The sequence below is a fragment of the Sceloporus occidentalis genome, unplaced genomic scaffold (genome assembly GCF_023333645.1).
Source record: "Sceloporus occidentalis isolate IW3139 unplaced genomic scaffold, rSceOcc1.0.p SCAF_3, whole genome shotgun sequence".
NCBI lineage: Eukaryota > Metazoa > Chordata > Lepidosauria > Squamata > Phrynosomatidae > Sceloporus > Sceloporus occidentalis.
The window spans coordinates 26,901,876-26,927,325 of record NW_028316983.1 but is presented as its reverse complement, the minus strand read 5'-3'; the positions used below and the strand labels follow the sequence as shown (position 1 = coordinate 26,927,325).

General features: G+C 39.8%; 1 protein-coding gene across 9 annotated transcripts in view; it reads left to right on the top strand.

The window, feature by feature from the left end:
* Positions 1-25,450, top strand: part of STAU1 (staufen double-stranded RNA binding protein 1) — a 52,782-nt gene that overhangs the window by 3,793 nt on the left and 23,539 nt on the right. For 4 of the 9 annotated variants that reach the window (XM_089513863.1, XM_089513862.1, XM_089513861.1 and 1 more), the window contains exons 2-4: positions 12,915-12,983; positions 17,643-17,918; positions 21,795-21,919. In XM_089513863.1, the coding sequence (XP_089369989.1) occupies positions 17,714-17,918; positions 21,795-21,919 (330 nt within the window). In that variant the 5' untranslated portion in view covers positions 12,915-12,983; positions 17,643-17,713. Of the gene's footprint in view, positions 1-9,096; positions 9,242-12,599; positions 12,741-12,914; positions 12,984-17,642; positions 17,919-21,794; positions 21,920-25,450 lie in introns of all 9 variants that reach the window. The other 5 variants (XM_089513856.1, XM_089513860.1, XM_089513855.1 and 2 more) reach the window with 5 other exon arrangements.

The following is a 25,450-nucleotide window of genomic DNA, read 5'->3' as shown; positions in this document are numbered from 1 at the left end:
GATTTGAACCCTGGTCTCCCAGTATCCTAGTCCAACACGTAAGCCACTACACCACATAGGCTCTCTCCATGCCTAGAATAAGCCTGTTGAAATCAAAGATGCTAAATTAAGCCTTATTGACTTTGCAACTAAGATTTTATCTAGCTCACTGTGTGGAGAAGAAGATTGTCTTGCAACCAATTCCCAAAGTTACTTCTTTACTGCAGTTGAAGTGGAAATTTGAGCTATTTTACTTTCTTTGGTTTTGCTTAACAATCAAGTTACTCTAATGTCTTGGTAGTTGGAATTTTGCATGATGTTAATTTTAAGCCTCTCTCCTTCCTTGCTAAATTAATTGCAATGTATTATCCAGTGAACAGGTGAAAAACTAAGAAGTCATTGATAATCAGTGTTTACATAGCACAGATGCAACCAAATATTGTGTTGAACTAATTGGAAGTGAAGAAACCAATGTAATGGTTGCTATATTTCAACACTCTACCTGTCCTGAATGGCACTGTATTTGTTAAAAAAAAAAAAGCTATATGTCACATTGCAAACAAATGCAGAAGTTAGGATTTGAACATTAATACATATATCAAAGTTCTTTGCCTGTATGGTTAGTACTGTTTTCTCTTGTCTGTTATATATTAAAACTTTAACCTCATTCCCCAAATACTTACTGTACTCGGGTGGGCTCTAGATCTTGCATCCTCTGAAACTGCTTTTTAAAATAGAAATCAAACTTGTGTTTAGTAGCATTGCATTGGCAAATTTAATGTTACAGACAGACATCAGTTATACTGGACCTCATTCTGTGACTTGTTATCAGACATTCATATCTGATAAGACGCTGGTTTGTCAGACTAAATCTGCAGTTGTAAGCATGTTTACTGGATAGTGATTTTCCATTTAACATGCTGGAGCTTATGAATAAATGTGCATAAATTGGGCTGTAAAACCTAGTGCAGTATAGTGGTTTGAGCATTGGACTATGACTCAAGACCAGAGTTCAAATACCCACTCTGCCATGGAAACCCACTGGATAACCGTGGGCAAGTCACACACTCTCTGCCTCAGAGAAAGGCAATGGCAACCCCCCTCTGACGAAATCTTACCAAGAAAACCCTGTGATAGGTTAGCCTTGGGGTTGCCATAAATCAGAAAGTACTTGAAGGCCCACAACAATAAAAAGATCAACTTTATCTTCATGAAAAGTGGGGGAAATAGTCTCTAACTAGATTTACACTGTTATAACAATGTAAAGTAATGGTGAGCATAGTGACCAACTGAGAATAATGGTTAGGCAGGATATTATTTGATTATGTAATATGTGACGGGTTCCTGACCAGTATGTGAATAGTCCATTGGAAACCATTATGTTTCTAATGGTTATATTCCGTCTGTGATGGATTTTCATGCTTGAAGGTCACTACTTGAAAATATAGCCAGCTTCTGACAGTGCTGGTTAAGCATGGCTTTCACTACTTTATTAGTGCAACCATTAAAACAAATGAAGGACAATTTTAACATGCCATTTCAGCAAAGGATCCTGGCCTGTTTTCCTCTTCACACTTTAGTACTTGTTCTTGATATGTTTTCTGGCATGTTTTGGAGACCCAAGTGAAGAACCCTTGTTCAGATGATACCCTAAAAGCCATTTCTGGTTTGGTCTGTGGTCATGTGAGTGGAGGAAAGCATAGTGGGATCAGATGAGCTTTGTCTGTCACCTTAGAGTTCTTGATAAGCCAAAGCTCTGAAATTATTTTGAGTTATAGTTGCATGTGATCAAGGGAAGTAATAGTTTCACTCTATTCTGCTCTGGTCAGGCCCCACCTGGAATATTGTGTCCAGTTCTGGGCACCATAATTTAAAAAGGATGTTGAAAAACTGGAGCATGTCCAAAGGAGGGCGACTAAAATGGTGAAGGGTCTGGAAACGAAGCCCTATGAGGAACGACTTAAGGAGTTGGGGATGTTTAGCCTGGAGAAGAGAAGGTTAAGAGGTGCATATGATAGCCCTGTTTAAATACTTGAAGGGATGTCATATTGAGAAGGGAGCAAGCTTGTTTTCTGCTGCTCCAGAGACTAGGACCTGGAGCAATGGATGCAAGCTCCAGGAAAAGAGATTCCAGCTCAACATTAGGAGGAACTTCCTGACAGTAAAGGCTGTTTGACGGTGGAACAAACTCTCTCGGAGTGTAGTGGAGTCTCCTTCCTTGGAGGTCTTCAAGCAGAGGCTAGATGGCCATCTGTCGGGGATGCTTTGATTGTGATTTCCTGCATGGCAGGGGGTTGGAGTGGATGGCCCTTGCGGTGTCTTCCAGCTCTATGATTCTATGAACACTTACAATGTGTAAACCATTTAAACAATGTTTGTTAATGTTAGAGTAGTTTTCAGGCATATGCAGCACTGTCTATGAATCATTTTTATCCCATCATTCTGTTAGAAACCATCTTCAAGGCAGCTAACAATAATAAAATACAAATAAAACAAAAATCTAAGTTGAACCATATAAATAAAAAACAAAGCAGTAAAAAAGAAACAGTACCGTATCAGATGAACACCTCTTCAGCCAAAGAAGTATCTTAAATCCCCAAATGTCTTTTGAATAAAAAATATCTTTGCCTATAGAAGTATAACTACCCTTCCTTAACAGGGAGTTCCAGAATTTGAGATCAGCCACTGAGAAGACCCCCAAGATGGATAACTAGTGAAGCTGTTGAAGCAAATTTTGGGGTTTATTATTCTGGTCTGCCTTTTATATCTGAATGCATTACTAAGGCAGACCCATGTAGAATGTGCTGTAATGAGCTAAACATATATAACTAACATGTCACCAGCAGCATCTTTAAAAACAGGCTATGTGCAAACACACTCCTTCAACATTCCTGTTGAAGGACTGAATCTGGTGGTAGAATGTATAGGTCTGAACCTGTATTTTCAAATGGAATGTAACCCCATCTGGCCCAGATTGAATCTCAGCTTCCTAAGCAGCAATGACTGTAGAAAGAGCCTTTGTTGTTCCTATTAGTTTTTATGCTGTTCTCCTACATGACAAAACTATAAGTAAATTTTGATGCATGAAATAGAGCCATGGGGGGAGGGGAGTTAAGTGAAGCTGTATTTCGGGATATTTCTCCTTAAAGTGGAGAATATGGTGGAATCAGAAAGCAAAAAACATTGCCATCTTGAACATTTTCTTTTCAGTGTACAATACATGTTGTCAAATTTGCGACAGAGCAGGCATCTAGTGCATTAACACCATTCCTCGTGATATGTATTGTGTGTGTGATAGTTCATTTCAGTCATCCTTCAGTTGTTAAGACCCTTGTCTCAACCCAGCCTAAAATATGGGGCCTGATTCTGTTTTTTATTGTTGTGATGATCCCTGTGGTACAAGCAACTTAAACAGCGGCCCTGTCTTGGCACTTAGTCCCAGCAGATCCTTTATTTTCCCCAAATCTCCTGTTCTCAATTCACGCTCCCTGCGAAGTTGAATGAGACTCTTGGAGAACTTCGAATCACGCTGCCACCACCCAGTGAATTTATAATAACCTTTCCTTAACACACACTGGGACTTGTTAAGGATTTATAGTTCCCTTTCTAAACTAAGCAAGCGATAACCAAAGTTAAGCATGTGTAAAGAAGTGTAGGAATGGTAGATACTTTTAAAAAAAATATTTCTCTATTAACAAAAAATAATATAAATCATACAAGGTTTTTTGACCTTGCAGGTACAGTACATATAGTTATCAGATATTCATTTCAAGCAAGCCAACAGCTGGGAAGCATTTGTTGACAGTCCCAGATTCTAAATATGCCACAACATCGCGTAGAGCCTATTCCATCTCTGCTCCTTTGCTCTGGAACGCACTTCCCAGTGAGCTCTGCTCGGCCACCTCCCTTGAGCGGTTCAGGAAGGAATTAAAAACCTTCCTGTTCCAAACAGCTCTCCCCTAACTTTCTCCCTTTGTAGCCTCCTTCCTCCCCCTCACTGTTATTATCTTTCTTGTAAACATCTTATGCTAGTTGGATATTGCTATTGTGATTTTAATGTATAATTGCTGTTACTGTGTATTGTGTTTTTACTCTGTAACTGTTATTGTTGTAACCCGCCTTGATCTACGGAAAGGCGGTTTATAAATAAATATTTTATTATTATTAACAGAAACAAAATTAATAAGGCCTAACTGTTTTAACTGACACATTCCTAAGTATTGATACTGAGATGGAATCTTCCGGCCGAGATGGGTTTGAGATGTAGTTACTGGCCTTGGCATAGCACAAACTACCTTCCTGGAGTATGCTTCCTTGACACAGGCTCAACACTGCAGTTTTTCCCAACTGGCAAGACCCACGTCAAATGAGATACTCTCACTTCAGACTCCCCACTGCAGAAGCTCCTGATCTCAGAGGCCTTTTCATATCCCTCTGTTGGAAGCCTCTGGAAGAAACTCTCGTTCCTGCTCACTGATTGGCCAAATGGGCCTTCCGTCAGCTGTGATGTAATTACTCATTTGCATGTACCTCCTTCCCAGCTTAACCCTTTATTGCCTGACAGAAGTCTTCAAATGACTGGAGGCTCAGTCATTACATGCCCCCCCAAATCTCTGACATTTTGGAAGCAACTGAAAGTTGAAACCAGCATGGCTGAGATTTCAATCTGAAGTAAAAAAAGAAGGTAAATGAACATTTAACACACACCCCTCCCCCAAATTTCAATCTGGCCTGGGAGTATCTTGTAACCAATGAAAGACAGGATCAAACAAACATATAACACACTTTAGTACAAGTTAAACTAGAGTAACATAAATCATAATCATGGAAGAAAATTGTCAGGAGGTGTGACATCTTTGTATAAATTGGCATGCCTGTCTTTTTTATTTTCTACTCTTTGTTTTGTTATCTTAACAGTTGGTTCTACTGGTAGGACAGATCTTCAGGCATTACAGCCTACCAATGATTTAATTCTGCCTTGGATGATCTTGTAGTATATTTATTTTGTTGTAGGCTTGGCCTGGGTGAAGTGGGACAGAAATTCCTTTGGTCTGCTTTAAATATAAGCAAACATGGATGCATTTAGCATTATAACCTAATGTTGGAGGCCTTAGCTGGAGTATTTTTACAATTTTATTTTGTTTCTATGTGTGCTAGTAATAGTACTGATACAACAAAAGAAGGATTACTACAGGGGACCTCGCTATCCGTAATCAATGATGAAATTGGCAGAGTCGTTTAAAATATACTTAGGCTGCTATAATAGCAATTGGCAGACCAGATTCTTTCCATTTCAAGTGTTGTAATCCTTCTGCAAGAGAACATGGACGCCAGAGAGATTAGGGCAGAATATAACGTTCATGGATTTGGTTCTTTTACCATTTTTTGAACCACAGAATGCAATCCATCAGAAAATTCTCAAACACAGGTCCTGCATAGATGAATGGGAACTGAGCAAAAGTGCTGATAGCACTCAAGTATATACACATTTTACTTCCTAAAGGGTTGCTCATATTATTAGCCTTTTACAACAGAAACAGGTCTGCAACACCAAAAGTCTTGATAATTCGATTGTGGCATTAGCTTTGTAAATTATATTTGTGTCATGTATCTGATGAAGGTGGCTATAGGCAATGAATAATTAGTCTAAGATTTATTGAAACCATAAAACTTTCTAGTACAGTTATGTGTCTGGAGAACATAGGCTGTGTCTCAAAGATCCTCCCACAAAAGGAGGTACCATATATACTCGACTATAAGTCGACTTCATATATAAGTCGGGGGCAAGTTTTGGGGCCAGAATTATGGATTTTGCTATGACCTGTGGATAAATCGAGTCTAAAATTTAGGAGCCTATAACAAAGGATCTAAACGATGAAGCAAAGCAAAACAATGTCAAAGATCTTACAAGATTCCAGCAGACACAACTCTCTGTGCTCACTCTTAAGGCTGGACGGATGAGAGACTAGAGGGGTTCAGTGCTTCCAGGACAGATTATATTCCTACCTTTCGCCAGGGGATGGTTCCTTCTTTTAAATAAGACTTAAGATACAATGCTTACATTGACCTGTGGATAAGTCAACTTAGGTTTTTGGGGTCAATTTTTTGATCTAAATTTCTACATTTAAACATGAGTGTGTGTGTGTGTGTGTTTGTGTATACACACACACACAGTAAGTGAAAATAAGTAATTTTCCTGTACATCATCTACCTACCAATTTCCAAACCTCCCCAAAAATGTTCCCCAAAAACTAGGGAATCCTCCAGTTGTCATATGGGTGGGTTGAGGGAGGAAAGTAGGAGGTCATGGGAAATCAGATGGGAGACTTCTTTGAGTGGGGCAAAAATTATCTTGATATGATTTCCCCTGACCTCTTGAGCCATCACACACCAAAGCCCATCCTACTCAACACAGGACTTAGAGCTTCAGTGTAGTATTTTCAGAGGGCTTTGGGGGGTGTTAGGGAAAGAATATGCTATTTTTATTCACTCTTTCCTAGAAATCGATATTTAAATGTACACTGGTTTGTACTGTTGCTGTTACAATGCAATTGAAGTTGAATAAGCTATGTTACAGTACTTTCATAGCTGTTTCAAAATACACCTTGCTGATTGCATCTGCAGCTCTCATGAACTTTGGTAGAAATGGGCTCAATTCACTGATTCTCCAGTTTCAAAGCTGTTTGAACACAGTCAGCTCCCCTTCTGTAAATCGATAATGTTTCCAAGCTCACCGTTAAGCTCACCCTGCACCAGGGACTAGTGTAATTGTTGCTCTCTTCCTCCCTTTTCTTGGTCTTTCTGTTTCTATTTTTAAAAATCCAGTGAGGAGAAAACAATAATATCAGCAGCAAAACCACTATATTGGATTTACACCATAAATCACATGCTCAAGACTGGTATATGAAATTGTTCTCCTTAAATATTACATTTGGCAAGTATCTTCCTATGCCACCTTTATCTTAATCCATGAAGGTATCAGATCCTATCTGATCTTGGAAGCTAACAGGGTCAGCCCTGGTTAGTATTTGGATGGGAAACAGTCAGCAGATACCAGGAGCAGCAGGCTATATTTAAGAGGAAGGAACTGGGAAAAGGGCCTCAAGAGTATTTCTTGTCTAAGAAAACCCTAAGAATTTAATGGAGTTTCCATAACTCGACAGGTGACTTGAAGGCACATACAGATACACGTAGTGATGCTTGTTTCTAGTTAATCCTTCCCTGACTTCCCTATCGCCTCTTTTTTCTCTTGTAGTGTGATACTACACTAGAGTTTATGATATCTTAGATGTAAATTGTTTTGCATAGTGCCTTTATTTCATTCTGAAAGTACAATACTTAGGAAATGCTATTGGCAAAGATAGGGTTTGGGTGGTGATACCTTTAGGGGTATGAGGAATAATATTTCTCTGTTGTTACCAAGGGATTCAGCAATAAGTGACAAGATGTATGATGATTTGCTTAGAGTTAGGGCTAAAATAAACTCTACTGAATACAAATGTAATGCTTTTAAGAAGTTTTTATAGTGTTCCTTAGTATATTTTAGTAAATGTTCTATGCAGTGCTTAAAGATACCTGGTGGCTTCAATGGTTGCATATTCTATACCTGGGTTTATTTGCCTTGGTTGCTTTTTAATTACCATATATACTTGACTATAAGTCGCCCTCATGTATAAATGGAGGGCAGGTTTTGGGGCCAAAATTATGGATTTTTATATGACCCATGAATAGGTTGAGGGTAAAATTTAGGGGCATGTAACAAAGGATCTATGAAGCAGAGGAAAATGGTGTCAAAGAACTTACAAAATTCCAGCAGTATTAACTGTTTGTGCTCACACTGAAGGCTGGATGGATGAGAGAGTAGAGAGGAGTCAGTGTTTCCAGTACAAATTATACTGTTGCCTTTCACCTAGGGATGGTTCCTTTTTAATATACAGTGCTACCTCGGGTTACGAATTTAATTCGTTCCGCGGCGCCGTTCGTAACCCGATACATTTCGCAACCCGAAAAGGCGCTGGAAAGCTGCTGGAAAGCCGCTAGCCGCGCTTCCGATTTGAATTTCGCATCGAAACGCGCCGAAATGATTTTCGTAACCCGAAAAATCTTTCGTTACCCGGAACAGTTTTTTTAAATCTAACTTTTTCGTACCCCGGAAATTTCGTAACGCGGTCAATTCGTATCCCGGGGTACCACTGTATATAAAAGTTAAAGTACAGTATTTACATTGACCTGTGGATAAATCAACTCAGATTTCTTGGGTCAATTTTTTTACTAAAAATTTTCAACTTATACATGGTTATACTGTATACAGTATATGGTTTAAATTGTTGTTATTATATTCTAATCTATTAAATCAATAAAATAAAGATTTTTATTTAAAAATAAGAAAATATATTAGGAAATGTATCAGGTGTTAGGCTAAGGAAATTAATCTTGCTGCTTCATCACAAAACTATGCTACTTTATTTAGGCATTTGTGTTAATTATTTTAGGGGGGAAAGTGTTGGAAGGATTCTATAAAGCATACCGACTATTGTGTTACAGGTAAAGGTACAGGCGTCATCTTTGACAAGGTTTTCAAGTCATGTCCGACTGTAGGGGCGGTGCTAATCTCTGTTACTAAGCCAAAGAGCCATCTTTGTCAAAGATAACTCTGTGATCATGTGGCCAGTATGACTGTACGGAACGCTGTTACCTTCCCAGTGAAGTAGTATCTATTTATCAACTTGGACTTTTAAATGCTTTTGAACTGCTAGGTTGGCAGAAGCTGGGACTCGTGACGGGACCTCACTCCATCGCGCAGCACTTGGGCCTCAACCTGCTGATCTTGCAATTATCAGAGTCAGAGTCTTAACCACTGAGCAGCCAAGTCCCTATTGTGTTAAAGGGTTGTTAATTATCCATCAAACCGTCAAGCTTAGTCCATGCAATTTAAGTTTGGTATGCCAGAAGTAAAGATCAGGTGTGGTACAAAAAAGAAACTGCAGAGCAAATTGTAGCAAACTAACCAACTTCAGAGAGGTAGACATTTGCCCTCTGTCTTTCAGCCTAGTGCAACATGAACAGCAGTGTCATTTCTCCAATTTACAATGTTAGGGAATTATTTCTTTGTTCTAGATTTTGCAAAAAACAAAACAAAACCATCCAGTCTGGATTACAGGGAACCACAAATCATTTCTATGTTCCCTTCCTTTTCACTAAATGGCCGGGACAGTCTGGCCTCAAAAAGATGGAACCTGGCCAGTGAACTAGTTATAAAGATGTGAGTAACATGCTAACTGTTTGGGCTTGAAGTATAGTCTATTCTTGTATTTCATTATGAAATGCCATATGGTAGTGTGTATATTTACTCTCCCCCTCCCCCCAATTAATGTCTGTTTCTATACAGTTCTGTTACTCCTCATTTTTAAAAGTATGACTTGCTGTAACTTGCTAACATAATTTTCTCAAGAAAATCATTTGTGATGTGGTGCTGAAGAAGAGTGCTAAGGATACAATGGACGACCAAAATGTCAAACAAATGGGACCTAGAACAGATCCACCTAAACTTACTTGTGAGCTGCCTTGGTTTTATTTGTGAGTCACCCTGGGTCCCTTTCTGGGAGAAAGGTAGCATAAAAATGAAATAAATAACTCTCACTGGAAGCCAAATTGAGGGTGTTGGTCACACCACAAAAAGGCGTGACTCATTAGAAAAAACAATGATGTTATGAAAAGTGAAAGGCAGTAGAAGAAGAGGAAGACCACATGCATATGGTTAGACTCAATCACAGAGGCCTTGGACCTGAGGTGCAGGACCTGAGCAGAGCAGTCAATTATGGAGGTCATGGGCCTGAGTTTCAAATAGAAAACCCCCCAAAACATTTACATTATTGCTAAAAATATAATGGCATCTTAGCATTTTAAAACATTGTAGATTGTTCACTTGGTGACTGAAGGGCATGGAGCAGTGTATGATTTTGATAGCATTAATTGACTTAATATTTAAGGCTGAGATGGGAACATGTGACTCTCCAGATGTTGTTGAACTGCAGGTCCCATTATCCCTCATCATTGACTATGTTGACAAGGCTTGTGGAGGCTGCAGCTCAATAACATCTGGTCACGTGATTTACAGACAACAACTGAGATGGCCCCTTGTCTCACTTACCCATTACAGTGTAGCTGCATCTGTGTTTGTACTTTTGATTTCTGACTCCTGCTAGATCAGATCATACTTGTCACAAATTTGCAGTCTTGAAGTGGTGTCTTACTTGTTTTTTAAGAGAGTTCAGATTGTTATAGTGATAATAGTGATAATTTATAGTGATAATAGTTCTGATATTATAATCTATTTGTTCATGCTATAAAACTTTCTAAAACATCAGTTCAGCATATGTTAAAAGTAGTGTACACAATGCTGTCTATTTTAGGGGGATGCTGCTTTAACAAGAATTATGCTTGCCTCTTTAAGACTGAAAGGAACTTTCTGACTTGACCTTTCTTGGAAAACTATCTCTTATGCAAATGATGAACATACAAAGAACTGTTCAACATGTGTGCAGTGCACTGCTATTGCCTGTGAGAATAACAAATTCTCCATATAATGCAGGAAATCTTTTCCAAGTAACAAGGAAGTGGTAGTTGCAGCACCAAGCATCAGCTGAATAAGATTGGGGGAGTTAGGGAAAACTGTCTAATATTATTTCCCTTGAGCTTCATAGGAGTCACTAAGTATTCCCCAGGCAACAGTGACAAATGCCAGAGCTGTGTCAGTTGGCACTTTAGTTGATCAGAGGAAAAACCTCCAGAATTTTCTATGTCATTGATGTTGTGTTGCTCTCACTCCCCACTTTGAAGCCCAATGCCTTAATGCACTCAAGCCTTTCATTTATATTGTCAACCAAGCTATTTAAAGTGGTTGTGGAGGTGAGGATGGTTCTCCTATACTTAAACAGTTTAAAATGTAGCATGTGCTTCCAGAAGTTGATATCATTGGAGCTTGATGATTTTAACTGGATACTATAAGGGGGAGAATTAATGGGTCACAAGCATGACAGCATAGTGATGCCTTGGTTGGCCAAGAAAGGCTTTGCTGTTGCTCCGTGTGTGTGTGTTTGTGTTTTCCCATGTCAAAACTAGCATACAAGAATTGGTTGCTGAAGGTAAGGAGTAGAAGTTTGGTCTAATGATGAATCAGTGCCTTAAGACTGCATATTGTTTGAATTGACTGGAGACGCATCCACACACGAGAAATAATCTGGTTTTACCTCACCTTAACTGGCATGGCTCAGTGCTATGGCATTCTGGGAACTGTAGTTTGTTGTAGCACCAGAGCAGAGAGCTATCTCAAGTCAGCATAGTGCCTTGGTATTTGTTTGTATTTTAGCAGGGAAAGTAGCATGTCTATTTTTGCTACTATATCTGGTGCTGCGGATCTGTGTGATCAAATAAGGATCTCTTTGGGTGGTGTTCTATTACATCGAGTTCCACTTATAAAAGAACCGTAAGTTCTGGCCTTTAAGGTAGGAGAGGTTTTCTTTGTTATTAACCCACTATATTTCAGCAATGTAGGAACAAATTTAAAGCAAAAGTGTCTCTTTTTAGCTGCTATCACAAATTTGGTGATGACAGGCATAGAAACTAGAGAGTGGGGAGAGTGCAGCCAATTGGTCATGTGTTGCCTTAGGCATTATTTAGTTGGTTGGGTGACAAAGCACTCAAAGAGGGAAATAGTCAATTTACCAAGTGCGATAAAAGACTGCAATAACTACCGTAGATCACTATATAAACACTGCTGTGTGAGTGTAATGATTATTTACATTGATGTTCTTCATGAATACACTTTCTTCAAGAAAGTCTAGATTCATTTTCATAGGAACTGTAAGAGAACCCCTTTTCCCTTTGGGCCTCATTTAGGTGGCACTAGATATGTATACGTAACTATGCAGGTTCATGTATGGCTGTTATCACACTTGAACTGCATTATCAGCCCCTGCATGTAAGGTTTTGACACACCAGGAATCCACAGTCCATGTGCACACTGGTGGAGGTGTGAAATGTCGAAGTGTTACATAAGATGCCCATTCCTATGCATGCTGCTGACCATTTATAACCCTGACAGGTAAGTGTCTTTAAACCCCTAACATTTCATTTAAATTGATCTGTAGGGAAGGAATTAGAAGACATCAATTTTTAGTCATACACAATCTAGTGACAATGCATAGGAAGCTGTATAACTTCAGAGCAGAGCAGAATCCTCTTTCCCTTGAGGCAGAGATTGGTAGCGACCATATTGGTTGAGGGCTTATGAAAGGCATAGTCCATAAAAATAAGTTTTATATACTGTGTTTGAGTGTCAGAAGGACATGGCATGTGTTTTGTGAATGTGTATTGTTGGGTTTCTTCAGTTCCATATAGTATATATGTGGAAAATATGTTTGAATCTGAGATGAGTGTGCTTGAATTTACATGTGTGTACAAATGATGACTTGAACAAGATTGATAACAGGCTATTGCTCATAGATAGCACTGAGATACAGTTAAGAAGGTGCAACTGCCAAAATGAAAAACAATTAAAGCATACTTAAATGGATTGCTTTGGCAATATAGAAACAAAACACCCTGTTCTCTTCCTTCAGGATCAACAGCTTGCTAGCTCTGAAGAGCAAGCATCAAATATTTTCAATTAATCAGCTCAAAAATGTATGGAATAGTGAAATGCTTCAAAGCAGCATTTTTGGGAGTACAGTGGCTTATTTGCAGCTAACACTTCTGAAAAAGTAAGCATTTCTTTGTCTTTCAAAGCATATATAGTGAACAGTTTCACCAAATGAGACGTTTTCTGTTGCGCCTGACATAGAAATAATAGATTCTTGTGGAACAGTAAAATATTTTCATAACTTCTCACAGCATTTTTCTAACTGCATCTTTTCCTCGTTTTTCTTTTTTTGTAGGTAATCTGCAACATAAAAATAATCCCCTGGAACTAAAGCCAAAAGTACACAGTCCCTGGATCACAAAAGGTACAGAAAGCTTTTACTGGCTTTTTTAAAATCACTGTTAGATATTTTGAAATGGAAATGACTATAGAAGCTTTAATATATGTCGAGTCGTTCAACTTCTTATCTAAGAAGCCTCCGTAGTGTTTCTATTATGTTCTTGCCAGATGAAAGGGTCAGTGGTTGATTAAAAGTTACTGAATTTTCAAAGCCAACAATTTCACCTGTTGATTCAAATCAATGTGCAATTGACTCCTCTTCTGCCCAGCATCATTTGTTTAATTTCTCATGGTTCCAAAGGCTACCATTTATCTGTTGCATACTTATTGCTGCTGTCAATATATCCTTGATTTCTTTAACAATAGTTCATGTACACGGAACATAGTTTTCAAAATGAAAGAAATATCTAGAAAGAAGACTGATTTATTTGGGATTTCAGGCCAGCAGTAGAGGATCTCATAGTGTCTCTTCAGGGTTTTTTATTTTTTTTTATTTTTCCTAACTATAAGGTCCTGGTAGTTTTATCTGGCATAAACAAGTAGAATACAGGAAGCCCACACTTATTCAGCAGTTTAAGAACCAGAGCACTGTCAACAAGCAGAACCATTATGTGCTCTGGTCCCTAAACTGTTAAATAAGCAGGACACCAAAAGAAAAGGACCAAACCTTCCCCAGAAAAAAAGGGAATTCCTGACATGCAGAGAGAGAGAGAGAGAGAGAGATTCTTCCCTTGAACCCAGAAGGCAATAAGGCAATATTTTCCCCTCTCCATCCCCCACACCACCAAGTTGCCCAATGGTACAGGCTGACTACACAACGCTAGCCTTGCACTGGCGGGGGGGACGGGACATTCCAGCTCTGCTCGTGTGTGTGTGTGTGTGTGTGCGCGCGCACACACACACCTCTCCCCCAGTTAATTGCCTCTTCATTTGGTCACTGTGGTTACTACTACTATGTTTGCTGCTTTCCTTCCTTTGCCTTAGCCTGACTCACCACATCCATCACATTGTCCTATTTCTCTGTGTGTTTTTGTACATGGGACACTTGGCTCTCATCACTCAGCTGTGGTTATTGCTGCTGTTTTCCTTCATGGCAGCCGATGGGGAAACACACACATAGAGAAAGAGAGAGAAGTGAGCAGAGCTGGGACAATATTAGCCTCCTCTTCCCCCCCCCCCCCCCCCGCTGCCAGTGACCCCATCTGGACAGCATGAGGGATGGGAGGAGCCAGGTAGAGGTGAAAGAAAGAAAGCATCAATATCAAAAGAAGCATCAGTAACTGCAGCTTCCCTGGGGGGGAGAGGAGGGTGGGGAAATTACATCAAGTGACGAGCCCCCTATGGGACTACATTTCTGTTTAATTTTAACTCAGCCATAGCACCTCTAAGAGGAGTTAGGATGATGCTGTAGCCTGTTAGACCCACATCTTCTCTCTTAACATCCCCATCTTACTTGTGCCAGACCCCACTTCCACTCTTTTGACCCTTTGAGATTACCCACTCTTTCATTCTAAATTAACCAGAGCTAATTCACACCATTAATTTGATGCATAGTTGCAAGGGTGCTTTAAATATTCAGTTCTGAATATAATTTAGAATGGTCAACAGAGCGAGATGTTGAAAAGCAGACGATACCTGTACTATTTAGGTGCAATAAGAATATTTGCTAATATTCAAATGCTGTTGTTTTAAATGTGCCTTTTACTTTAAAAGTTAAAATATTAAGGTAGTATTCCTGCAAAACAGATACAAGCATCATGATTATATTTTTTGAGTGTATTAGGAGCTGTGTATATTGCAGTCAGTTGAGAAGCCACTTTTTGTCTTATGCCTATATCCAGGTGGTTATTGATCTTAATATGGTAGTGAGTCATTGTAAACAGATTTTTGGACAGAAAACATCAATTGCTTGTCCAGATAATGGGATGTCTCCAGGTTTTGTAAAGGGGGTAATTGTGAAATGGAGGGGGTACGTGCACAGCATTTATGTAGAAAAAGCAATCTGTTGAGCATTTCAGCTAGTGTTTTTAGTTGCTTTGATAAAAAGGACAGCTTTGCTCAGTAGCATTTCATGTCTAATGTAAATTATGACATTTTCCTCATCTGAACATAAAATAAGCATGGCTAGCTCGAGAAATTTAGACAACAGTGAGGTGAGCTTTGTTACCAAAAAAACAACCAAAAAGCAAAACAAAACATCAACCCCTCAAATGCGTTAATGAGCTCTTAGTGGGAATGGGGAGACACATAGTGGTAGTAATTTCATGAGTTCAGACTGGGATCCATATGAAGATTTATGTAGAAATCAGGCAAGAATTAACCCTTGAAAGGTTACTGTTTGTTCTTGGCAGTGACTTCCCCAGTCTGCTGTGGTAAATTTAGTGTATCCTTTGCTACACTACCTCTAAATCTGGCAAGCAGCAGTTGGAAGGAAAATGTCACAGTTTTTAACTGACTGGTGCGCCTCTTTTATATGGCACCAGATACGCACAAAAAAGAAGTTTGCAACTACTTAAGCTCCTTTCATGGAAATGTAAAAATAGAGACCCCTGTCTCATCCAAAATCAGAATGCTCTCCCTTCCACCCACTTTGCTAGTTACTGTGGCTTGCTTTTCAGGATTTCTGCCCACCATTTGTATGTGAACCATCTGCTTTAACTGTGGGCAGTATCCAATTTCCAGTAAGTTTAGTTTACATCATAATATGACTGAGCTACCACTGTGCCACAAACATAAGTCTTCCAGCCTCTGAATTTAGGTCCCTTTCCTAATCATATTTCTTCATACCTCCAATAGCCATTCTTCAGGCTGTTGTAATTTACAGGAAGCATTTATGCTGTGATTGAAATAATTATTTTAGTGTTGTTAGTGTAAACACTGTATAAAGCCAATTAACTAATAAAGGGAAACATTGGTGAAAATCATGGAAGACTAGTTTTATAATTACATCAGAGAGATTATATTGGCTACTTCAGCAGTGAAAGCTGTGAATTTGTCAGAATACTAGAAAACTCCCATCTATGGTGAATTTGCATTTCAGTGAATCAAGAAAATGTAAATGTTATACAGTATGTAGTATTTGACTGTGAAACTGCACCTAGAACTGAATTTGTCACACCATGTGGAGAAATGTGTTTCACTCTATTTAAGTTCATGTTGACTTTTGCTTTGAAAACCTTTTTTCATGCTTGCCCCCAAAATTCCTATCTGAACTTCGAAAAGTGATATTTTTATTAATCCTTTGGTGGCAGTTTGCAGACCATTTTTTTAATCTTACACTTTATCTTCCTAAATTTGAAAGCCTCTTGGTAGCACTGATTTTGAAGGTCCCCGGTATACTTAAGTCAGATCATTACTGTAAAGTCATTATAACAGGTACTGTCACCTGGATACTAGAGCAATGTTTCCTTATTCATAAACTAGGTATTGATTAAGTTAGACAGACATTTTTAAACTTTCATACATATTATTTAGTGGAAACCAGATCATGATAAAGGAATGTGAGTGACTGATCCCTTTACATTAAAATGACAGTTTAAATATTAAACACTGTTAATCAAACTCTGCTATTGTGCAGCCTTCATTGATGTGCATAGGTAGGGTCCAGTTCTAGGACTCATAGATTACACTCAGTGTTATAAATTTTGCCTGAGCCTACCATTAAAGTTAAACCTACCATTAAAGTTAAAAATCTGAACATATTCTTATGTATGGATATGGCCCTGTTTTCTATAAAGATCAAAACGCTTTGCATGTGTAACAATATTCCATCATATGCAATGAATATTTACAGGAAAGAACAAGTAAGCCCTTACAGGAACTTAACTTCATGCTTTTTGTTCAGGAGCAGACAAAGTTCAAAGCAGATATTGAAACAGGTACTTGGAATTTGAAGCCAGTTGGACATTTAGTTTTAAATCTAGCTGGCAGTTTTTCTGTTTTTCTCCATGTTATCATTTTTCATATTTTCATGGAGAGTGGCATACCTGTGGCATTCGTACTTGCTATTAGATATAGCAATTCTAGAGAAAATTATATTTTTCCCTTTTATCAATATATCTCAAAACAAAAATACACCTTTACTGTGAAAGCAAATGTAGTGTTATGGATACTTGCTTTGGACAATAATCCCTCTGAGATAAATTGCTGACACTTAACTCTTCGAATCATACATACTTGATCAGTGTCAAAACTCTAAAAATTTCTGTATTCATTACAGGATTAATATCAGTGTAGGGAATGGGCTGTTAATAACCAAATAACTCCTTATATGTGCTCAGATGTGATTTATTTTTTAAAAATTTCTTCAATTTATGCCTTGCCTTTATCTCAGGCTGATAGACAGCAGCAAAACTATTGGAGCATGTGGGTAACAGAAGTTGGTGCCACCAGTGATATATTTGATTTGAAAATTGTGGAATTTAATTGATTGCCATATACAGTGGACCCTTGTTATACGCTGGGGTTTGGTTCCAAGATCCCCCGTGTATAACAAAATCTGTGTATGCTCAAGTCCCATTAAATATAATGACACAGCAAAATGGTGTCCCTAATAAAAAGTGGAAAATCAAGATAAATGTATACTTCTTTGGAACATTTTCAAACCGTGTATGCTTGAATCCGTGTATAAAAAATCTGTGTATAAGAAGGGCCGATTGTAATATTCTTTTTGTTTATATTTAAGGTAGAAATTCAAGCACTGGTACAGAAAAAGCTACATTCAAAACCAAGTTTACCTGCAGTGATTTGTCTTAGATGGAAGTCAACATGTCTCAAGTTCAGATTCAAAATTCATCTGCTACTCTTTCCAGCAATCAGATATTAAACAAGAACCAATCTCTTGCACAGCCTTTGAGTATTCCTTCTCCCACTAGTTCACTGCCCTCTGAAAATGCAGGTAGACCTATTCAAAACTCTGCTTTACCCTCTGCATCTGTTACATCTACCAGTGTAGCTGCAGGTAAGTCTGAAAATGTCATTGGTATGTCAGAATTCTGTTTGACTTGAACTTTTTCTTTGCAAAGTTGGTATCACATGTTAATATTATTCATATGCTGCTTGTTAAATGTAGTTAGGTTTTGTTTTGTTATTTTAAAGCAGTGGTTCCCAACCTTCCTAATGCCGCGACCCTTTAATACAGTTTCTCATGTTGTGGTGACCCCCAACCATAACATTATTTTCATTGCTACATGCAAATATGTGTTTTCTAATGGTCTTAAGTGACCCCTGTGAAAGAGTCATTCAACCCCCAAAGGGGTCCAGACCCACAGGTTGGGAATCACTGTTTTAAAGCAAATTGTTTCCCAGTAGATAAGGATGGACCATTTTATTACTTGAGAATCTCCTCTCACATGCTCCAATAGTCAATAAACAAAGACCTTGTAGTATCTCCCACATGGGAGTCTTTTTCATGCCAGCCACTTCAGTAGGATGTGTCTCGTCATCGTTGTCTCCAATCTATAGTCACTTAAGTCCTTTCCCCCCTCTGTTCTACACCTTGTTTCTTGTTCTCTCTTTCTCCTTCCTTAAAAAAACAAAGATTTAACTTTGCCTCCTTTCATCCTTACGTAGGATTCTAAGGGGCTAAATAGGTCAGCGTTTAACGTTGGCCTCTAGGCAGAGTGGGGGCATGACATCCACATGCCCCCAACAATGGCATCACGCCGCCTCCCCTACCAGACTGTGGGTGGCATCACAGCCTTCTTCGGTGCAGTGTTTAGACGCACTACACCGAAGAATCTGTGAAAAGCTGCTGCCACCACGGCAAGGGTGGCTTTTCTTCACTTTCAGAAAGAGCGTCATTTTGCCAACCCTTTTTGGGCCAGCCTATCGGGGCCGTCTGTTTTGCCACACAGTCGGTCATCTAAACCTCTAGTTACTTTCTCCCCTTTCCTTTCCCCCTCTCCCTCCCACTTTTCCAGGAGTACAAAGAAGGATTTCAGTGGGAGGCAAGAGCTTATACTGAGCATATACCTAGGTGGGCGAGGGCTCCTGTCTTGCTGGCTACTCTCCTTCTCCTGAATCTACCTCCTCCCACAGGAGTGGGAGCACAGGATACAGCTTTAGAAAGTCTCGCAGTAGTACAGGAGCTGCAGGAACAGTCAAATGAACTAAGTCTTCATGGCACTGTTTCTCTCCATGGTTCTGTTTCTCCGCACCACCTCTGCACAACCCAAAATGGGTCAAGGACCAGGGAGGCAAACTGGAAGGATGATGTGGGGGAAGGTGGCACCCTGGATGCAGTTCAGTTCAACACCAGGGCTCAGGCAGCATCAGTGGCAGTTAGGTGCTGACTCTGACTCAAGAGTTTGAATGTCGACATATGCTCTAAACAGAATCTGGCATTCACACCCTCCCTGGGGACCAAGCTGTAGAAAACAAGGACAGGACAAAAAGCCTGGTGCTTTGTCAGTACAGGCTAGGTGCTTTGTCAGTATATCATCAGGTCCAGTGCCATTGTGTTCTGGCTGGACCCAGCCTTTGTGCTCAAGGTGAACTTCCTTTCATAGATTGCAGGAAATAATTCCTTCTCATGCCTGTGCCCGTCCAAGCTCTGGAGAAGATATGACACACCTTGGATGTGCACAGGACTATCCAGATTTACCTGTAGAAGACAAGCAGCTTTCGTTGTTGAGGTATCATGCTCTTCTTCCACCTGCAGCCCATGAGCAGGAAGATGTCCACCTCTACTTTGAGCCTGCATTGTGGGCCATTATGAGTCTTTGAAAGTCCCAGTACTGGAAGACATCATGGCACACTCCACTAGGAGTACTGCCACTTTGGGAGCTCTGTCCACTTATGCTCTCCATTCAGAGATGTGTAGGGCGGCCATGTGGAAATCATGTATCAGCTGAAGCTGTGTTTGGAAGGAGAGGGCTACAGCTGATACTTAAAAACTTAGGTCCTTGGGACCAAACCAGAACCCATCCATCAGGAAAGCTCTGGTAAATTCCAAGTTGCAGGATGCTTTACCTTTATCTGCTGGGGAAAATAATAGTGGTTCTTCGCTGTGATAAGTCTGCTTCCACAGGATAAGGGTAGAGAATCCTCTCCACTTTGTGGATGCTGGTGGGAGGATAGATGTGATACTGTACATAGTTGTCCACCATGGTGAGGAGTTTACTGCATTTTCTCTTACTGTTCTCTCCTTGAACAGCATGGTGATTTCTGTCAAGCTAATATTATTGATGTTTTCTTTCCCCTTCTTTCTGGTGCATTCATCTCTTTCTTGTTTTAGCAACTAACCTAGGTATTGCTCCTCCCACATAGGAGACACTGAAAGGTCTTTCTTCTTTCTGCCTACTGGAGCAAGTGAGAGGAACTACCCAAGTTATAGGATGCTCCACTCATATCTACTGGAAATGGGCTTATCATATGTAAAAACCGACATTACCTTTCTTAAAATGCTCGAATAGAACACTTGAGCCAAATTAGATTAAAATATTTGATAATACAGCCTTTTATATGATTGCTCAAAACTTGCTATTCTATAATCATTCTGTGTTTTTTTAGTGCTTTTTATATGGGATGCAAAATGTATGTTACAAGGATCCTTTTTTCAGGGGATTTGCTTCTTAACCAATGGGATGGTTCTGTTAACAACTCTTAAGTGTTTCTTATGTCATGTTCATTGGGACTTATCAGGATTTGAAGCCGAGTGAAGGTTTTTTTGCTCAACTTTCCAAAAATAGATTAGAGTGTCCAGAACACTGAATAGTTTCCTCTTTCTTTAGTCATTCTCCTGCTTGTTTTTTCCATTTTCATCAAACTATTGTTTCGTGACAAGTGACTGATCTGAGCAATCCTTCCAAACCACTATTTGGAATATCATCTGAGTGCACTTGGTATGTGCTAGATGTTAGAAAGTTTTCTGTACAACACTTGAATAGTATGGCATAGTTTAACTTTGAAAGTATGGAGTGGTGGTGATCATCTGAAGTCCCTTATTGTGCTTCCCAAGTCATTTGGGAAAACAGGAAATGCTCAACTTACTGCATAGAATCAAGCTACAAAATATCATCCAGTGCAATTAGAGCTGCTTTGGAAAGAGATTTTAAGAAGTTTACTATGCATCATGTGATTCTGCTCTCAGAATATTTGGAAGTTGGAAGACATTGGGCATATTCATTTCTTTAGTTATTTATTTGAGCTGGACTTTATTTATATAACCTAGATTTTTGTAAAGCCTGCTGGGTTGTGAATTGTTTTCCTAAAAATTGGTGAGAGTGTTAGATAACTGCCATAATAAAAGATCTGTATTTAGAATATGGCACTTAGGTTTTCCTTAGGCCTACAAGAAGAAGAGGGAATGAAGATATAGATCTGAAACTTGACCAGTTTTAAAAGTATTAAATGAGAAATTGAGAATATGATTAAATGCAAAGCATCTGAATTCTACGGGAAGGACTGACCCTCTCAGGGACATGTCATAACAGTTGAACAGAGTGTGCTTTGTAGGCCACTCCACAGCCTTTAAACATCAAAGCAGTTATTCAGGTGCCTAGCTGGTTTTCTTGCAGACCAAATTAGTTTGATCTTCCAGCAGATTTTGCAACAGTAATATTTATTCACTGTTTGATCTTAAAGGTTGATTATACATCTAATTCTATCTAACATTCTGGTAATCTCAATTAACAGATGCTCTGAAACCACCTTTTTTAGTTCTAGAATGAATGTGTTGAGATTCTTCCTGTTACATTTGTAAATTTAAGCATCAGTGCAAGATGTCCCCATGTATGAGTAGTGTTGCTGTGAAAACAAGGGTTCTTGAATGTTCAGTAGTGTCAGATCAGTGTTTTATCCACAGATTGAAGTACTTATTTGTCTTGCCTTTCAGTTCCTTCTAACATGGCAAACCCCAAAGAGAAAACCCCAATGTGTCTTGTGAATGAGTTAGCCCGTTTCAACAAGATTCAGCCTGAGTATAAACTTTTGAGTGAACAGGGTCCAGCTCACTCAAAGGTAAATATTACTAATATGACTTCTGTATTTATATTAAAAAGGTCTCTTGAATTAAATGTTTGTGTGCCAAGTTCATACTTGTGAGATGTACAAGCCTCACATGGCTTCATGTATATAGGTCTTGTGATGCCCAGACACTAGATCAAAGGTCCCCAAACTTTTTTGAGCTGCTTCTCTGGGGCGACAAACCTAACACCCCAATGTCTATTTCATGATATTAGGTCTACTGTATGTGCAGCAGCAGCTGGCCAGTGTTGTCTACCTCAACCCTATCTACTTCCCCACTTCCTCCTCCTCTGCCTCTTGTGTAAATATAGCAGTGGCCCAGGCCTGCTTCTCTCTCTTGTCTGTGCCAGCATTATAAGAAAAGGAAGGCCGGCCGGCCGGCCGGCCAGCTACTCAGTTCCTGTTCCCAGGGTGACCAGATGCAAAGGGAGCAGCATTGAAGCAGCTAGTCATCTTGGGTAAGCAACCAAGCAGTTGTCAGAGCAGTGACCAAGAAGCTTCTCGCCCCTGCTGGCCTTGCAGCAAAGGCTGAGGCAAGCAACAGGCTTCTTAGTCACTGCTCTCTTTGCACTCGGTCACCCTGAGAGCAGCAATTAAGCACAAGAGAGCTGAGGAGTGACTGAGAAGTCTCTCACCCACTCCAGCCTTGTAGCAAAGGCTGATGTTGCCTACAGACTTCTCAATCACTGCTTGACCAGCTGCTCGGTTGCTGCTTCCAAGGTGACCAGGTGCAAAGGGAGAAGCTACAAGTCTCAAACATGAAAGCTCTCTTGTGCTGCCATTTCTACCACCTCTTGTGCTGATTCATCTTCTTCCCTCTGGTCCTAATGACTATTGGTTTCCCTTGGCTTTCATGTGCACCAGTACATTGACTGAAAGGTTACCGGGTTCAAAATGAGTAGCAACCTTTTCCCTCACATATACCCCATCTTTCCACTGCCCCCACTTACCACCCACTTTGGGAATCACTGCACTAGATGGTGGTGAACAGTAAGATAACCAAAACTTTCATAAGACCAATTTATCATGTTTAAAGCTGCTGCTCCTGCTGCTGACATAATAATAATAATAATAATAATAATAATAATAATAATAATAATAATAAGTAGTAGTAGTAGTAGTAGTTTTATTTATGTTTCCCCGCCTCTCCTGGTGGATCAAAGCGGACTAAATAAAAGCACAAAGTGTTTACATCAAAATTCAATTACAAACAGCTAAAAACAGTAAAATATCCAACATTAGACAATACCAATAGCATCAACAAGAAAGGCAGGGATCATACACAGACAGGGGCATGTCATTCATATCAGGGGGGTATTCATATCAAGTGGGGTATGCTCAGCTAAAAAGTTCGGTTTTAACCGCTTTTCTAAATGTCTCTAACGAGGTCGCCGAGCAGATCTCCTCAGGAAGACTGTTCCAAAGTCTCAGAACTGTTGTTGAAAAAGCTCTTTGCGAAGTAGTAACGTTGCTATTTCTAATAAGTTCTTACCCGATGTTCTGAGAGTGCAGGGCGGATTGTATGGGGAGATGCAGTCCCGTAAGTAACTCGGGCCCAAGCCATGTAGGGCTTTATAGGTAATAACCAACACCTTGTACTGTGCCCGGAAGCAAATAGGGAGCCAGTGAAGATCTTTTAAGTTAGGTGTAATATGGTCAAACCTTGATGAACCGGTGACCAATCTGGCTGCCATATTCTGCACTAACTGAAGCTTCCGAACTTGGTACAAGGGTAGCCCCATGTAAAGCGCATTACAGAAATCTAGATGAGAAGTTACCAGAGCATGTACCACCATTACAAGGTCCCTTCGGTCTAGGTAGGGTCACAGTTGGCGTATCAATCGAAGTTGATAGCAAGCACTTCTGGCCATCGCATCTACCTGAGATGTCAATTGCAGGGACGAGTCCAGAAGTACTCCTAAAGTGTGAACTTCGTCCTTCAGGGGAAGTGTGACCCCGTCCAGGACAGGTTGACAAATTTCCTTCCTTAGACCCAAGGAGCCTATCACAAGTACTTCTGTTTTCTCTGGATTCTGTCTGTGTTTGTTTTCCCTCATCCAGCCCATTACCTACTCCAGGCAGGCCATTCAGGGGAGAGATGCCATCCTTAGTCCCTATATCAGTCGGAGACATAAAGAAACATATTTGGGTGTCACCCCATATCTCCGGATGATCTCTCCCAGTGGTTTCATGTAAATGTTGAACAGCATGGGGGACAAAATAGCTCCTTGAGGGACACCAGATGTCAGTTCCCTCTTAGAGGAGCAAGTGTCCCCCAGCTTCACCATCTGGAATCTGCCAGAGAGGTAGGATCGGAACCACTAGAGCGCAGTGCCCCCGATACCCAAGTCCCTCAGGCATTTCAGAAGGATACCATGGTCAATGGTATTGAAAGGCACTGAAATGTCCAAGAGCATCAACAAGGTCACACTACCCCTGTCAATGCCCAGACGGAGATTGTTGACTAAGGCGACCATGGCAGTCTCAACTCCGTATCACACTCTGGAGCTGGTTTGAAATGGGTCCAGATAATCAGTTTCATCCAAGACAGCCTAGAGTTGGAAGGCAACTCCCCCTAGCTTTAAAACAGGTCATTGTGCCTCAATCAAATATGAAACCCTGCCGTAAAATGGGATTGAAAATGAATGGCAAATGAGAAGATCAATAAAGCATACTGAACATACAGTATGAGCTCAAGGTGTTAGATTTAATATTTAAATATCAGCACAGCCATGGACGCTTATATCAAATACCTTTTTCTCATAACAACCCAGACACAGTCTTCAGGTCTTATTGTCTGTGCTGTCTGTATAACAAGTGAAGATTTTAACTGTTTGAACTAGGCCCATGGAAACCCACTGGGTGACCTTGGGCAAATCACACACACTCAGCCTCAGAAGAAGACAGTGGCAAACCTCCCCTGAATAAATCCTGCCAAGAAAACCCCATGATAGGTTTGCCTTAGGATCGCCCTAAATCAGAAACACTTGAATGCACACAACAGCTTTGGTTAGGAGAATTGAGATTTTGCTTTTTTCAAAAAATAAGGGCTGCAAGAAGTATTTTTCCCAGGAGGCAGGAAGGATCTAATTTTAGTTTGCTAGTTTTTGAGCAAGTATTTACAAACTGCTTTGAACAACCAGAAAAGTTGTATATAAATGTTCTTATACACACAAAAATAGTGCCAGAATTCCTTGTAAGAGATTATTAGTTCATGTCTTTTTAAATTGTAAGCCCGAGTGCAGGGAACCATCTAATTAAAAAGATTGTATGTATGGTGCTGTGTAAATTTACAGCGCTTCATAAATAAAGGTTAATAATAATAATAATCCAGTGGGGACCCATAGAAAAGTATTGATTCTGCTCTAGAACAATAGAATTTCCTCTGTCTGGAGGACTGTTGAAGTATGTTGAAAGCTAAACTAAATGTATTCCAAATGCCCGAACAGAGAACCACGTAAGCAGAGCAACTGTTGAGTGTCTGGAATTGTAGAAGTGTATTATACAATTGTAGAAGTCAGTATC